Raw genomic sequence first — 13,939 nt, 5'->3', positions numbered from 1 at the left:
TGTAGGTTTATCATGTATGAAATGATCTGTTCATTGGGTGAACTTTATTGTTGTCAGGGGGCACTTAAAGCTGTTAATTTCCTCAGAGACAGTGCAAATTACAACACATTTCCGCTAAAGAAAAGTATGAAAATGTCATAATATCATAATGTCTTTATACAGCAACCTAAAGACACTGGTGAACTGTGAGCAAGGCATTTATTCCTCACCCTATTTCGGTTATCTGCTCACTGTTTATTAATATTGTTGCCTTATAATATCCTTAAGACGCAAGGCTTCTACTGCTACATTTGCTTTGATGTAGCCTCTAGATACATTATGTTATCATAATGAAAGTAGGGTGTGATGTTGTGAATTATGTAATTGAGAAATTAGAACAATAATATCCTACCTCATACGAAACACCCTCAGACCGCAACACAGTTTTCTCCCCCTCGTAGCCGTTATGCTCTCTGATTGGTCGAAAACGAGAGGGCGTTGGAATAAACAAGTGTTCCAACCCCTCTCATTGGTCTCCGTTTCGCCACTCAAACTGTTGCTTGGTGATGTTCTCGCAGCTTGTCAACCGCACGATCCAGTTACTGTAGCTGCCTGCTGCAATGAAAATATCTTCGTTGGTGGGTGGATATATGGGCTCATTTCCATCATTTTTCACCAACCACTGACTGAGTGAGTAGTTTATTTAATGTCGTTATAGATTAGAATTGTAAACTCAAGGTATAATGTGAATATCTTCAGCACAAGCTCATGAGAAAGGCAACGTTCACAAGCTTAACGGTTGTTTTTGGCTAATTTGCGATTTTGTGTGTCTGGTGAATTAGGCAGAGCACTACGACAACACAGCTAACCTAGCTTATTTAGACAAGCAACTAACCAGAGTCCAGGCTAGGAAGCTGGTAAATTTGTAATAACTTGGTTGAGTGTTGCCATATGTTTGACTTGTTGGATTTATTGCTGCTCTGCATTGAAAATGTGGGAGCTACATTCATTCTGTGGGCAGTCGGAGCTGACACACACACACACACACACACACACACACACACACACACACACACACACACACACACAGACAGAGAGAGAGAGAGAGACTTACGTACTGTACAGGCAAGCCACAGTCCCTGTTAAAACAGTGATTTCAGAGCCACATTTCACCGTGGTATATGTGTGTTGTGCTGTTTATGATGTGAGGGAGCATATCAAGAAGCAACAAGACAAGTGTATAACAGATATTAACACATACGGTAATTATTTTGAGTTATTATTATTATTATTATGTAATATTTTACCATAAATGTACATATTTGGTGGTTGTTAGTGTTGTTCTTATTTTGTGTTCCTAAAAATGTGTAGTCAGTCTACCTCAAATGTCAGTGACGTTGTCAGCTGCATCCCCTGTTTTTGGAAAATTGTTTCCATCATGTCAGATAATTCTAAACCCAATTCAGGCATAGATAATAGTGCATTGATCATATTGGAGGTTTAAAGGTTCTGTATTTTGAATTCCACACACCAGGTCCATTACCACGCATGAGTCATTCACTTGATAGAGAAAAAAATCTATGATCCACAGCAATGCTCAGTGCATTCCAGATCATATTAGCCTTTTAGCTCAGGGCTCGGAGAGTAGTTGGCTAAAATCTGCTGTAGGAAACAATGGGCTGCATGTAGGTTGTGAAAAGATGAGGAGGGGGAAGCATGTTAACACGCTCAGGCTTAAAAAGAGAAAACATTTTCTGTGAAGCCATCAGTGTTTGAGTTTAGTCTGGGATCATCTTCCTCAAGTTTGCCCACAATATACCTCTCAGTGTACCTGTGCTGATGGTGTGCAGCTGAGTAAGATAAGGGAGTAATAGACCACACAGTGTTGTTAAGTGTTCTGGGAGAGAGTTTATTTTGGTGCTGAGGTTTTCATACTAATGAGCAGCTCCTGTGCTGACAGCACTGTAGGAGACTGGAAGTGTGAGTAGGCTACGCAAGTCCTTGAGCTTTTCAGCAAGGAGAAGATGAAATGGAGAAAATGGTATCTGGAGTCTTATCTGATTCAATAAGAGCAAAGAGTGTGTGGATACCAGAGGAGATGCTGTGATCACATTAAGAGCGTGCGATACTGTTTCGAAAAGGAGGGTGAAATTATTTTCATATGGTAGAGTAAACTATGTATAAATGTTTATCTAATTCATGTTAAAGGGGCACTTCACTGATTTTACACACAGTTTACTCAATAGGTAGATCACTGCTCAGCCTGTGAAAACAGTTGTATAATGTCATCCGAGACTCTGGAGGGACTTGATAAAGTCTGAAAAAATAACCCCTGATGATGCCATCATAATGCTTCAAATATTTTACCTGAAACTGAAGGCATTGGGTTTGAAAGATTAAGTCTTGTGTAGTCTAATGTAGATGCTATTAAATTGAATTCTGGGAAATGTAGGATGAAGTGTTTTTGAAGCTTAGCTCATTATGGGGACTAACAGTCATGATTTCTTGACCTCTGCTGCTGCTTTTCACCACCTTTAATCTTTGTGCAATACTAAATTGCTGGAGTTAACACAAAGAGCTAGAGCTTCTGAATACCACTTCTCTGCCATTGAAGTACTACTGACCAACTCTTTCTTGAGGAAACCTTTTGAAGAAGGCAAAACAATTGAGTTGATATGTAAATCCATTTAACAACAGAGTGGTTAAAGGTATAAAAGGAATTTCACCTCTGGCTAAAGGTAAGTGAAGATCACACTGTATATATTTTAATTTGGTGCAATGTTTTTTATGCAGGTAAAAGTGAGCCACTGTTGGAGGCATGTGGCGGATATTATGGCTCATAGCCGGCAGGCACCTCTCGGGAGCCAACAGCTGGCCGGCTCATGCCATCCTGTAGCCGGGCCCCCTCCACCTGAGCTCCATGCACCTCACACAATACACCTTTTGACTTCATGAAGATCCTTGACATCTGTGATGTAATGAATAAATTTGAAGTCCTTGGGATTGTGGGTGAAGGTGAGATTGATCATTTATTTAAATGTAACAATGTGAAATGTAATTGCATATTTAGTTCATTTGTATTTTGTGAGTACATCACTTAGTGCTAGTCCAGTCTAGTCTTCAGCCCCAGCTTTTCATGTGAAGTAGTACACTCATAAATTAGTTATGGGGCTTTTCAGTGAGCATCATTTGATTGTTTTTATCTAATTTGCCTGTAGAAAAAAGCTGTTAAAAGCCTGAGTTGCTGCTCATGACTGAGCAAACCCAATAAGGTCAAGGAGTTTTTTTTAACATTTATTCATTAGGAAGAATTTTAATGTGAAAAACTGACAGTAGATGCTGTGACCTGGATTCATACTCTTGTGCCATTATAGTAGAAATGAAGAGGTAGTTTTTGTGATTCAGTTTTATTGTTGCAAATGTCAATGGGACAGAGTGATTTCATAGTTAAATTTGGCCAAAATGTTTCTCATGGCTTTTCTTTTTTCCTTGAGCCACTTGGTTAATATGAAGTGGCAGAGGCCCTGAGGTGAGGCCACTCACTTGTCCTAGTTTTCACACCCCTACTCCCACCTCCTAGAAAGTTTATAATGTGTATATAATGTGTCGCTAGAAGACACAGGGAAACTTTGAGCTGGATTTTTTAAAGCCTGTACAACAATGAGTCCGTCTGGAATAAAGTCAGCACTTTTAGTACCACATTAAACTGTGAAGTTATGGAAGTTGTGGAAATGGAGCAGTCCAGCTCTTCTGTTGCACCCATGGCACAGTGCGCTCCACTTGATCCAGCATCATAGATTTTTCCTCAGTGATCTTGAGGTCAGTCAATTTTGTTAACGATTCAGGACTGCGTGCTGCATGTAGGCTCACCCAGCAATTAAAAATACACTGAATCTTATGCAATTATCTCCACTTCCTTATCCAGAGAGGAAAATAACATGGGAGGACTAATTGTGGTGATTTTGCATCTTTTGGCACATGATCTACAAATGATGTTATTTTTGATCTTCTGTAATCTTGTCACTTTGTGCTAATGGATTTGTCTGTGGGAAAAGATTTTGGTGCGTTCAAGTGCTTGTGGGAAACCCCTAAGATTTGAGAGTGAACAGGCAAACAGCAAATATTTTTAGTGCAAAAAGTTACATTAAATTCACACTATTGTATTCATGGCATCCATGTTTTGTTATTGTTCATTTTCTGTTAGCTTATGAAGTTAGCTCATGAATTCAATGAGTCTCTAGATTCCCCGAACATTCGAGCATTTTCAAAACAGTCATGACTGTGCAAGAAATGGTCATATAAGTATAATTAAAAATAAGTCTAAACATTCTCTGTTATGGATTAGTTATGTCAGGTAGGCTTTAGGTGTCTTCAAGTAGATTTTCTTCTAGAATTATCTTTTTAGAATGAATGAAAATCAATGTGTACCTGGAATGTATAAAAAATATGGCATAATAGAACCCTGATGTTCATGTGAAGCTGTGTGGAGCACTTCGTCATATGTCGGCTCACTTCAAGAATTCCTCTTGAACCCTCAGGGGATGTGTGTATGACTGCCAGGGTCAATAACATCATAACTACAGTAGCCTGCCAACACTTGTGTCCTACTTTCTGAGCCACCTGTCCTTTTAGAGAAGGATGTTTTTTGTAGCATTATAAAAAGGATTTGAAACCCTTTTTATTTTGTAAAAATAAAATGGCCCAAGTCGGTTCTGGACTTATTAGCAGTTGTTAGCATGATTGGCAGCTGACTTCATATGAGACTGAGAAATGTCCCTATATTGACCACACCTTGTTTATTTATGATAACAGACCATGCTGGTATGTTATTCACAAATTGACATTTTTAAACAGAATTTGAGCTATCATTCTTTTATTATTTCATGAGGATCTGCTTTTAAGTGTAGCAGCTCCAGTTGAAGGCAAAAGTAGTGCCCGTAATACATGAATGCTCTGAATATTCATGAGAAGATAAGCTGTTTTAAATCTCCGTTAATCATGTGGTTTGCTTCTTTTTTTAGGTGCCTATGGTGTTGTTTTAAAGTGCAGACACAAGGTAAGATCTTACAAATTTGAATATAATCACCTCAGCCTCTTGTTATTGATTGGTCCTGTCAAACCATTCCGATCATGAGTCCTAGTTTTCCTCATGTAAACATTATGATATAAAGGACAAGTTCGGTATAATCTTTAGTTTTCTTATTGTCAACAAATCCCATGAAAAGACCAGAACTAACAGTGAATTAGTCTCATTAACAAGTGTTGTCTGTATAATTCTGATAGAGCTTGTTCCTCCATTGTCCAAGGACACATAAATGAGCCACACTGTTGCACTTGTGTCATTACAAAAAACACCAGCACTGTAGTTTATTTTGAGTAAATCCCATATACTCTGCTCTGCTGCAGTAAATACATACTAGAGCACCAAATGTGTATTATTCCATGCCAGAAAATAATCCCCAACTGGTAAATGCACTTTTTCTCCTGATTGAGTAACATTTGCAAAAAACTAGTCTCATTTGTTTTCAAAATGATTTAACCCTGTTTTAAAAGTGAATATATACGTATTTGTGATCTGTTTTTAAAGATTCACTGTTCAGTAAGAACCAATAGGCTTGGGGCTGAAAATCTCAGACAAGCTGGGGGTGTCAGAGTCAGGCAAACACATTGTTGATTTCAGCCTTTTTGGGATTTGCTAAGAGTAACAGATATATAGACTGTTGCCAGCCTTATCCTGTGAGGATGGAGATTCACATTAAACATTAGATTTATGCTTATTGGAGTTCAAGAAAGATCTGCTGAACCCTGGAGAACATGCAGTGGTCCTGTGCCTTAGAATTAATGTGATGCCTTAAGTGGCCCCTCTGGAATACTGGGTAATTGGCTATGGTCCTTTGGCCTCTACTTGGGTTCATCAGTGAGAAAGATCTGCTTTCACCACTCCATTTGTTTTCATTCATGTAAAAGTGGCTTTATTAAGTTGTCTTGAAGCTTTACTTACTTACTTTTTTAGCATAAGAATAAGGAAACCAAACCAAAACAAAAAACAAAAAACAAAAAAGCAGCAGGACTATGAAAAGCAGACAACCCACACTGAAGTAATAGCTTTGTCATCTCAGTCCATTTAAGGAGGAGGCCGTGCCAGGAACTGACAGCAATCCAGCATGAATAAGAGAGCCTATAGCTCCTACTGTACTTACAGGGATCTGCAGGAAACAGACAAAACACTTTCTGAGCTTTCCTCATCGAAATCCTTGATATTTTTTGTCTAATGCAATTTCCATGCATCTGCCTTCATTACAGTGTTTATAACAGCAAATACCTTAGTGTATCCATTTACCAGGTTTATAATGCCACAGAGTTAGTTTAAGTGTGAGATTTGTAAAAGACAACAGCATCAAGACTTGATGTCGAGGCAACACTCAGAAGTGAGGAAAACGAGTAAAGCCCGGCTGTAAGCCGGAATCACAGCCTATAATTACTGGGCTTTATTATTCAGACTGATTGATCCTGCTCCTACGCAGCTGCAAATGCCAATGTCTACGTTTTACACAATAGAACTCACATCAATAGACCTCAGTCAGGTCCACACAACAGATGGAGGCTGGCGCTTTGCCTGTAACACTCTCTTTACTGTTTATTTGTGCAAAATTCCTACAAAAACCATCACCATAATTGCAGTGTTCAAAGTCCTTGAGGAAATTTGATGATATTTTTCACTGACATTTATTTTCTGCCTGAAACCTTTATCAGAAGAATTTAGATCCTGATACATCAGCTGGAGCGATATTATTGGCCAATATTATTTTATCACAGATATGTCTGTATTGGCATAGTGGAGCATGTGGTAGTTGTATGGCCAATTACATCCCACAGGAGATGCTGGAGATGAACTAAAGCTAAAAGGAAAGTGTTATTGCGGTCCCCTACCCCCCAAAAAATCATTTGATGCAGCTTTAAAATAACTGCAGTGCAGTCCATGGCAACAAATCAGTTAAAGATTAAATTTCTCCAGGTGTGGAAAGGCTAGTTAAGTTTTACTGTCATCTTCTATTTAGATGCTGATTCTTAAGAAAACAGACGTGGTTTGTAGAAATGATTGACCTAAAGGAGAAATCCCATCAGTCAAATCTTCAACCAAGTGAACAGTGTATTTTCTTGATCCTCAAATATCTGGAATTGAGTAACAGGCATGTGTGCCAGCAACAGTGTTATACAGTGGTTCACTATCTGCAAGGTGGTAACAGTGCAGTAGTTGAAAAACAAATAATTGAAGAGATCATTCTCTGGGTGTGATGAAGCTAATTTGGAATGTCTTTTTAATTAGATCAGTATTTTTTATTATTTCCCCGGCATATAATAAATGCTGACATCAGACACAATCTCTGGGCTTGTGCGTGTTGGTAATTCAGTGATCTGAATTTGACAGAATATCAGTTTGTAACCTTGTTGCTTGACGTGTGAAAGAACAGGAAGATGAGTCCTCTGGCTGCAGAATAATAGGGACCAGTGCCATGTGGAAAATATTGTATTGTTATTGTGAACGAACCAACATGTTTTTTTCAAGGGCTAACTCGCAGATCTATGCTGCATAATTATGTGTGCATACACAACAACAGAGGCACACAGATGAACACACTTCATGCACATATCCCCGCACATATACACACACATGCGCTGACACTTCCAAAGCAGAATTACACAGAAGCTCACCAAAGGTTTGATGGTGCTGTGACCATGGGCAGGGGAGGGTGCTGGCCAGAGAAAATGTCTGTGTTTGTATGTAACAACAGCTGCTGAGTCACAGCTGCTCGAGAATATACATTCACCAGAGACACGCCCCTTGAATTTGGTTTAACCAATACATGTATTTAACAGGAATAATTAGCTCCAGGAAAGCTCTCTGGTCAGATATGGAAAGAGCAGACAAGTATATATTCACCAATTCCCACGCAATAATCTGAATCTATTGGAAAGAGGCTGCTGCATCAGTGTGTACCCCCATCTTTTACATTTACAATGTCCAAACGAAGACTTAACAGTCAGCTGGCTGATTGGGGCATAGAGAGGTGGCACAGAGAAGAAGAATGTCAAGCATAAGATTTTTTTTGTGACACTATTTGGAGGCTTTAGTCTTAGTCTAGTAGCTTATTCGACATGTTTGTGGATGATTATCATTTTTTTTACAAGTCCAGTAAATTATTATTCCAACAAGAATTACTCTCTTTATTTATCGATACCCAAGTTACACCATACAAAAGGGAAAATGGATTAGACCTATTATTGCTGACACTAGAGTGTATAGATCACTGTGTGTAATGACTGCATGTTGACCATTGTGGGATTGTTAGAGGACTGTTAGCACAAGACTTGAATGAGAATGAGGCAATGCTTCTTGGTCATGAGAATTACAGGCATTTATGAAGAATATATGTTCAAAGGAGACATATTTATTGATATACAGTATAGCTGCAGAAGATTGTTGGTTGTGATTGTGATTTACATTTAAAAGCCAGAACTCTGTATAAATACCATTCAGGTAGAGTTTAGTAAATGTGATAGAAAGACTACATTCTCTGGTTCAAATATCTAATGAATTCAATTGTTCAATCATACACGCTGAATTAATACAGATTGAATGTAAACATCAGTTTGGTATAAAGTATTAGTCTTGATGTAGCGGACCCACATTATGACCTGGTACCTTGTAGGATGACAGCTTTTGTGTTTTGGTATCTTACTGTTTTTCGATGCTCATGACTCAGTCTTGTGCTTTCTTGCCATATTTTGCCACAGCGTTTTGATAAAGAGGAAACCCAGACTGAAACTGCAACATGCTGTTATGTCAAAAGGGTTGAGCACACTGGGACACAGAGAAGCTTTTGTCTTGTAGTTCTGGCTCATCCTTTATTAATTTCTTGTCCATGTAAATGAATCACCAACAGAACATGTTTGGGTTCACTAATTCTTTTTTGGACCACTCTGTAATGGGAATACAGTGTTATATTGTAATGTGTTGACAGGAAATGAGGGGAACACCAGATTCAAGCAATATTCAAGGAGGCTGCATCCACATATCCACGTTTTACCAAGTGAGCCAAAAGGATGCTCCAGGTCTTTTGCCTTGTCTGTTGATGCTTGATAAAAACCGATGAATTATGCAAATTTATTGTAAGCTAATTAAGAGGCTTAATCATACTTGTGGAGGCGCAGTAAGGTCACTGTGAAGCTGTTTTTAAAATAACAAGACCAAGCTAAAACAGATCTCTTACATAAAAATACATCAGTTTTACACAGTATGATGTAGAATTTGTGAATATCTGCACATTTGTAAAGGTTGAGGGATGCTGAAGAACAAAGTCATTCGTACAACGTATATGGAAGGTACAGTCAAAGGCTTGATGGAAAACTGGCCGCCATAGAGAGGGCGGGGACGCTAAGTCTCTCCTGTATGACCTTCATAGTTGCACTCGGTTGTAAACATAATAAATGACATCACAAGAAACATAGTTGTGTAATGAATAATAAGAGAGAGGTAGAGAGAGAAATTAAGCCCTGACTCCTCTCTCACCCCCACACACCCGGCCGATCACTGCATGAAGTGGCTGTGAATGGCAGACTCTCACTTTCGGAAAGCGTTGATTGCAACTGGAGAAATTCTAAAAAAAAAAAAAGTCAAAATATCACAAGAAAGTTTTTACATTTAAGTACAATGGAAACAGAATTGTGAATAAATCATGACAGGAAGTTCTATGAAGAGAATGGAGAATTAACACCACAAACAAAAGTCTATCTCAATGCACCTATCGTCTAATATTTTCCTTTTGGATAGAACCTTGACCTGTAGCTCAAAATGGCAAGTTCAAGTATTACGCTCTATAGTCTTGCTTCTTCGTTTAGTAATTTAAGACAGATTGTTATTTAAATGGCCATAATGAAATCATATGAAACCTTTGTCTTTGGTTGCTTTCCCTTCTTGTCCTTCTTTTTTTATTTGTTAATTCACAGTGTTGACAAAACTGGGGAAACTGAGGATTATCAGTCCCAAGAGTGGAAACCACCCTTTAACTTGCTCCAGTTTGACCCTGAGTTCATTGACACATTATAAGTCATGTTTGCTCAGTGTAGATTACAGATCAGACTCTTTTGCATGTGGTCCTCAGTTGACCCAGCAAAGAACTCTTTTACATTCAAAGTAGATGTTTGAACATGTTCATGTGTTGTTCTGACACACCAGAGTTAAAGGAAATTTATTTTTATCACATAACTTAGCACTGTATGTAAGATTTTTCAGAGCTTATGTCGTGTTGTGCTTCACAGGCTGAGCAGAAGAAAGGTTTAATTCTATTTAACCAACAACCTTGATGCCATGAAACCTGTCATATGCATATTTGCTTATTTGCTTTATTGCCTTTAAACTTTACTGTAGAATTTATTGAAAATAAGCTTTTAAACTCCTGAAGTTGTAAAGCAAAATTCCTTTTCCTTTTCAGTGTCCTTGAGCATGTGACACACTTTCTGTTTATCACTAGTTTCACTGGAAGACTGCTGTTGTGGGACCTCCCACCCAACTCTGGAACCTGTTGATTTACAAATGAATCACTTTATATTTGACTTGCCCCAGTGAGTTTCACCTTAAACACAAAGGCCTCTCACTAGCAGCTAATCTAAATCCTGGATAAGGCTTGTGCATGGCCATCGGTGGTTGTTAATCATGCAGCAGTATGTGAAATGTAGAGGGGAGAGGGTAAACATAGCTCTCGTGAGTATTTATTCAAGCATGGAGCACCTCTGAGGAATGCACACTACACAAAGCGGCACCCTGAATGTGCTTATCATCCCATGAGCTGGTTTCCTCTGCCACTCTGTCTACAGAGAGGTAAAACATTGACAGCACTGTCTCCTCAGATGAACATGTTAATATTCATGATTCAGTTTGTAAGATTTCAAGCATTGAAGTAACTGTTGTATGTTTTCATTAATCGAAGATTCACACATTCTTTATGAAAAGTCCTGGCCCTCTCTGCGGAGGTGTTCCTGCTACATTATGATTGGACCTTAGCCAGAGTCAGAGTTCAGTCTTTAAAGTATGTTTGCATCAGTGAGGAAGTATCTGCACACAGAGAAGAAGTCATCACTGCAGACTGTCATATCACATCACCAATAACATCCATGTTTCATAGTGGTGTGTGATGACTGCTACACAAGAGTTTTGTAGATTGCAAAGCAGGTGTCTGAGGAATCATCTTCTATATCAATAAAAAACAGAAAAGACGGCTCTTTCCATATCAAAGGAAAAATTAAGTGCAGCCCGTACACTAACATGGCTTTTGGCAAATGCATACCTGCCATGTTTGTTTTTGTTCTCAGTCTATGTTCTTGTTACCTCCTTAATTGGCCGCTCGGCATACTGCACATATAAAAATAAGATCCCATTACAGTGTTGACGGAGTGCAGATGAGATAGCATAGACACAGCAGGTGGAAATACCATGAGCATGTTTAGTATCCAAATAACATACCCACATTCATTCAGCATTTTATAACAGTTTACAGTAGCTTTTCATTAATATTCAGACCAGAATTTGAATCGGCAAAACACTGTGGAGATCACATGAAGTAATGCATCATGTATTATGCGTGTCACATTTTCTTACATTTCATTTATATGACAACAAGAGAAAGGCTTGCTACCTACACACAAGTGTTTAAAATGATGTAGAGTTAGGATTCCCCTAGCTGTACAAAGCACAATTATCATTATGAATTTGTGTTTTTACACTAACTATGACAACAACAACAACTAAGTTGAGGTGAGTGTATTCTGTATTTTTAAGTTTTAAGTTTTTAAGTATATTTTTTAGGGCTTTTTATGCCTTTATTAGATAGTACAGTAGAGAGAGACAGGAAAATGGGAGGCAGAGAGAGGGGGAATGACATGCAGTAAAGGGCCGTCTGATGCGGGATTCGAACCGGGGCCGACTGCAGTGAGGACCGTAGCCTCTACATATGGGGCGCCTGCTCAACCCACTGCGCCACTTGACGCCCCGTGTATTCTGTATTTTGATGATTTTGATGAAACGGAAGTGCAGCCATACATTCACTGTAATATTAGATCCAAGTTAAGCTGATTGGAGCAGAAACAAGAACGCTGCTGAACCTAATGTTCCCTGAGAACCTGACACTAATGTGATGTTGGCATGAAAATCTAAGTGAAAGACATGAGCCTGAGTTGATTGTAGACAAATATCCCTCCTGACAGGGATGTCCATGCATTACTTGACATGCGAGAAGAAACAGACAGCTAAGTAAACAAGTTGAGCAGTTTCCCTCATACCATATGTAAGTACTTTGATTACAGACAGTCTGTAGAAAAAACACACACTGTGCACTGGTTACATTGCATCAATCCCATTATTAAACATAAACAAGCAATTTTTAGACTTGAGAGCAAAGAAGACAGCAAGTGCTATACTGAGGAATGAAAAGTATCACATGATCACGAGCCATCCTATTATTAGCAAGTGAGCAACAACATATGTGGCACGTGCCAAGAGGAGTCCACAGGGACAATGCTTGCTTCTTATGGTGAAAGCTCCTGGCAGCTCCAGTATGGTGTGGGGTTGTATTTTCCTGGCATGGTTCAGGTTCACAGAACCCCTGAGGGCCAGAGACAGATGCCAACATGAAAGCCATTCTTAGTGAACATGTTCATCTAATGGAGAAGTAGAATACAACAATTCAACCATGGACATTTTTTAGAAGAATACAGCTAATATGAAGCTATATAGCATGACCTGTTAACACAGCAAACACCATCTTATTGGTGTTTTAAAGTATTTTCTCATTAAGATCAAATACACCTTTCTCTCATGGTGTATTGCTCTCTTAAGCACATGACTCATCTGACAGCTAGCATGGAACTGTGGGTGCCTCTGCTCCAGTAGATGAATAGTGCACACATAAAATTTTAATCAAATTTTACAACAGCGGGATTATATCTATATCTGTCTGCTCTTTTATGTTATGTATTAAAGGGTAAATTAGTCACTAAAATATCTCCCTCTTTCTGAACTTTCCAATAAAATGTACCTGGAAATAATTTTTTAATAGTTAATCCACATTTAATGAGAGGAAGCAACAGAAAACTTTTTCTTGAACTTATGCATCCCTCCCATTCTTTGTTTGTTCCATTCTGCTTTTGTTTCCTACCTACCGCTCGCTGGCTACAGTAAACACATCATCCACAATAATACGGTTTCATTTTAAAACTGTTTTCATTTTAAGGAAAGCAATCTCCATCCAGACAAGCATTATAGCTCTGTATCAGAAATAATGTCAGTCAATACTAACATACCTGAAAACGTATATCACATGACCATTTACGTACACTGGGCATGCGCAAGAAGCAGATTGTCTACTGTGCAGTTGGTTGCTTAGTTACAGAAAATACAAGGAACAAGGAACAGCGATGGCGAAAAGTAAGACCAGAGATTGCTTAGCTTCATAAAATGCAGAAGCAACACAATTCATTATCCATGTTGCATTCACCATTGGCAGTTGAGACAGATGTTGTTTGTTTTTGTCCTGAAAAGGGTCACATGATATGAGTGTGACATAGCAGGGAAGGATACATATAAGACCCAATCAGGAAGTTTCCAAACTAAAACACACGAGTCAAAAGTCTTGATCCAGATCAGTTCCATTTCCCACTATAAATCTCTACTAAATCTCATGGTCACATTTTTAAAGAGGTCATACTAGCACCACCAGATACTGAGTTTAAAAGGTTTTTGGTTACTTACAGTATTAACTATCTGGCATACAACTAGCCCAACTAGCTCACTTTATGTTGTAGCAGTAGCTAGATGTTTCAAAGGCACTGATGCTTAAAGAAGTAGTTCAAGCAGCACAAAGGCTGGAGGCGGGGAAAAACAGCAGGCCTGGCCTTGTCCAAATGA

The 13,939-nt window shown here is 38.7% G+C and overlaps 1 protein-coding gene across 7 annotated transcripts in view; it reads left to right on the top strand.

Moving 5' to 3' along the window:
• The first annotated feature begins 544 nt into the window (after positions 1-544).
• Positions 545-13,939, top strand: part of LOC111671593 (cyclin-dependent kinase-like 5) — a 40,518-nt gene continuing 27,123 nt past the window's right edge. For all 7 annotated transcript variants that reach the window (XM_023428719.2, XM_023428717.2, XM_023428716.2 and 4 more), the window contains exons 1-3: positions 545-669; positions 2,773-2,994; positions 5,001-5,035. In XM_023428719.2, the coding sequence (XP_023284487.1) occupies positions 2,931-2,994; positions 5,001-5,035 (99 nt within the window). In that variant the 5' untranslated portion in view covers positions 545-669; positions 2,773-2,930. The remainder of the gene's footprint in view (positions 670-2,772; positions 2,995-5,000; positions 5,036-13,939) is intronic.

The sequence above is a fragment of the Seriola lalandi genome, unplaced genomic scaffold, assembly GCF_002814215.2.
Source record: "Seriola lalandi dorsalis isolate HSWRI2012SDOR001 ecotype SW California unplaced genomic scaffold, Sedor1 jcf7180002054885, whole genome shotgun sequence".
Taxonomy (NCBI): domain Eukaryota; kingdom Metazoa; phylum Chordata; class Actinopteri; order Carangiformes; family Carangidae; genus Seriola; species Seriola lalandi.
The sequence above is the reverse complement of the archived record's forward strand: the minus strand, read 5'-3'. Positions and strand labels throughout refer to the sequence as shown.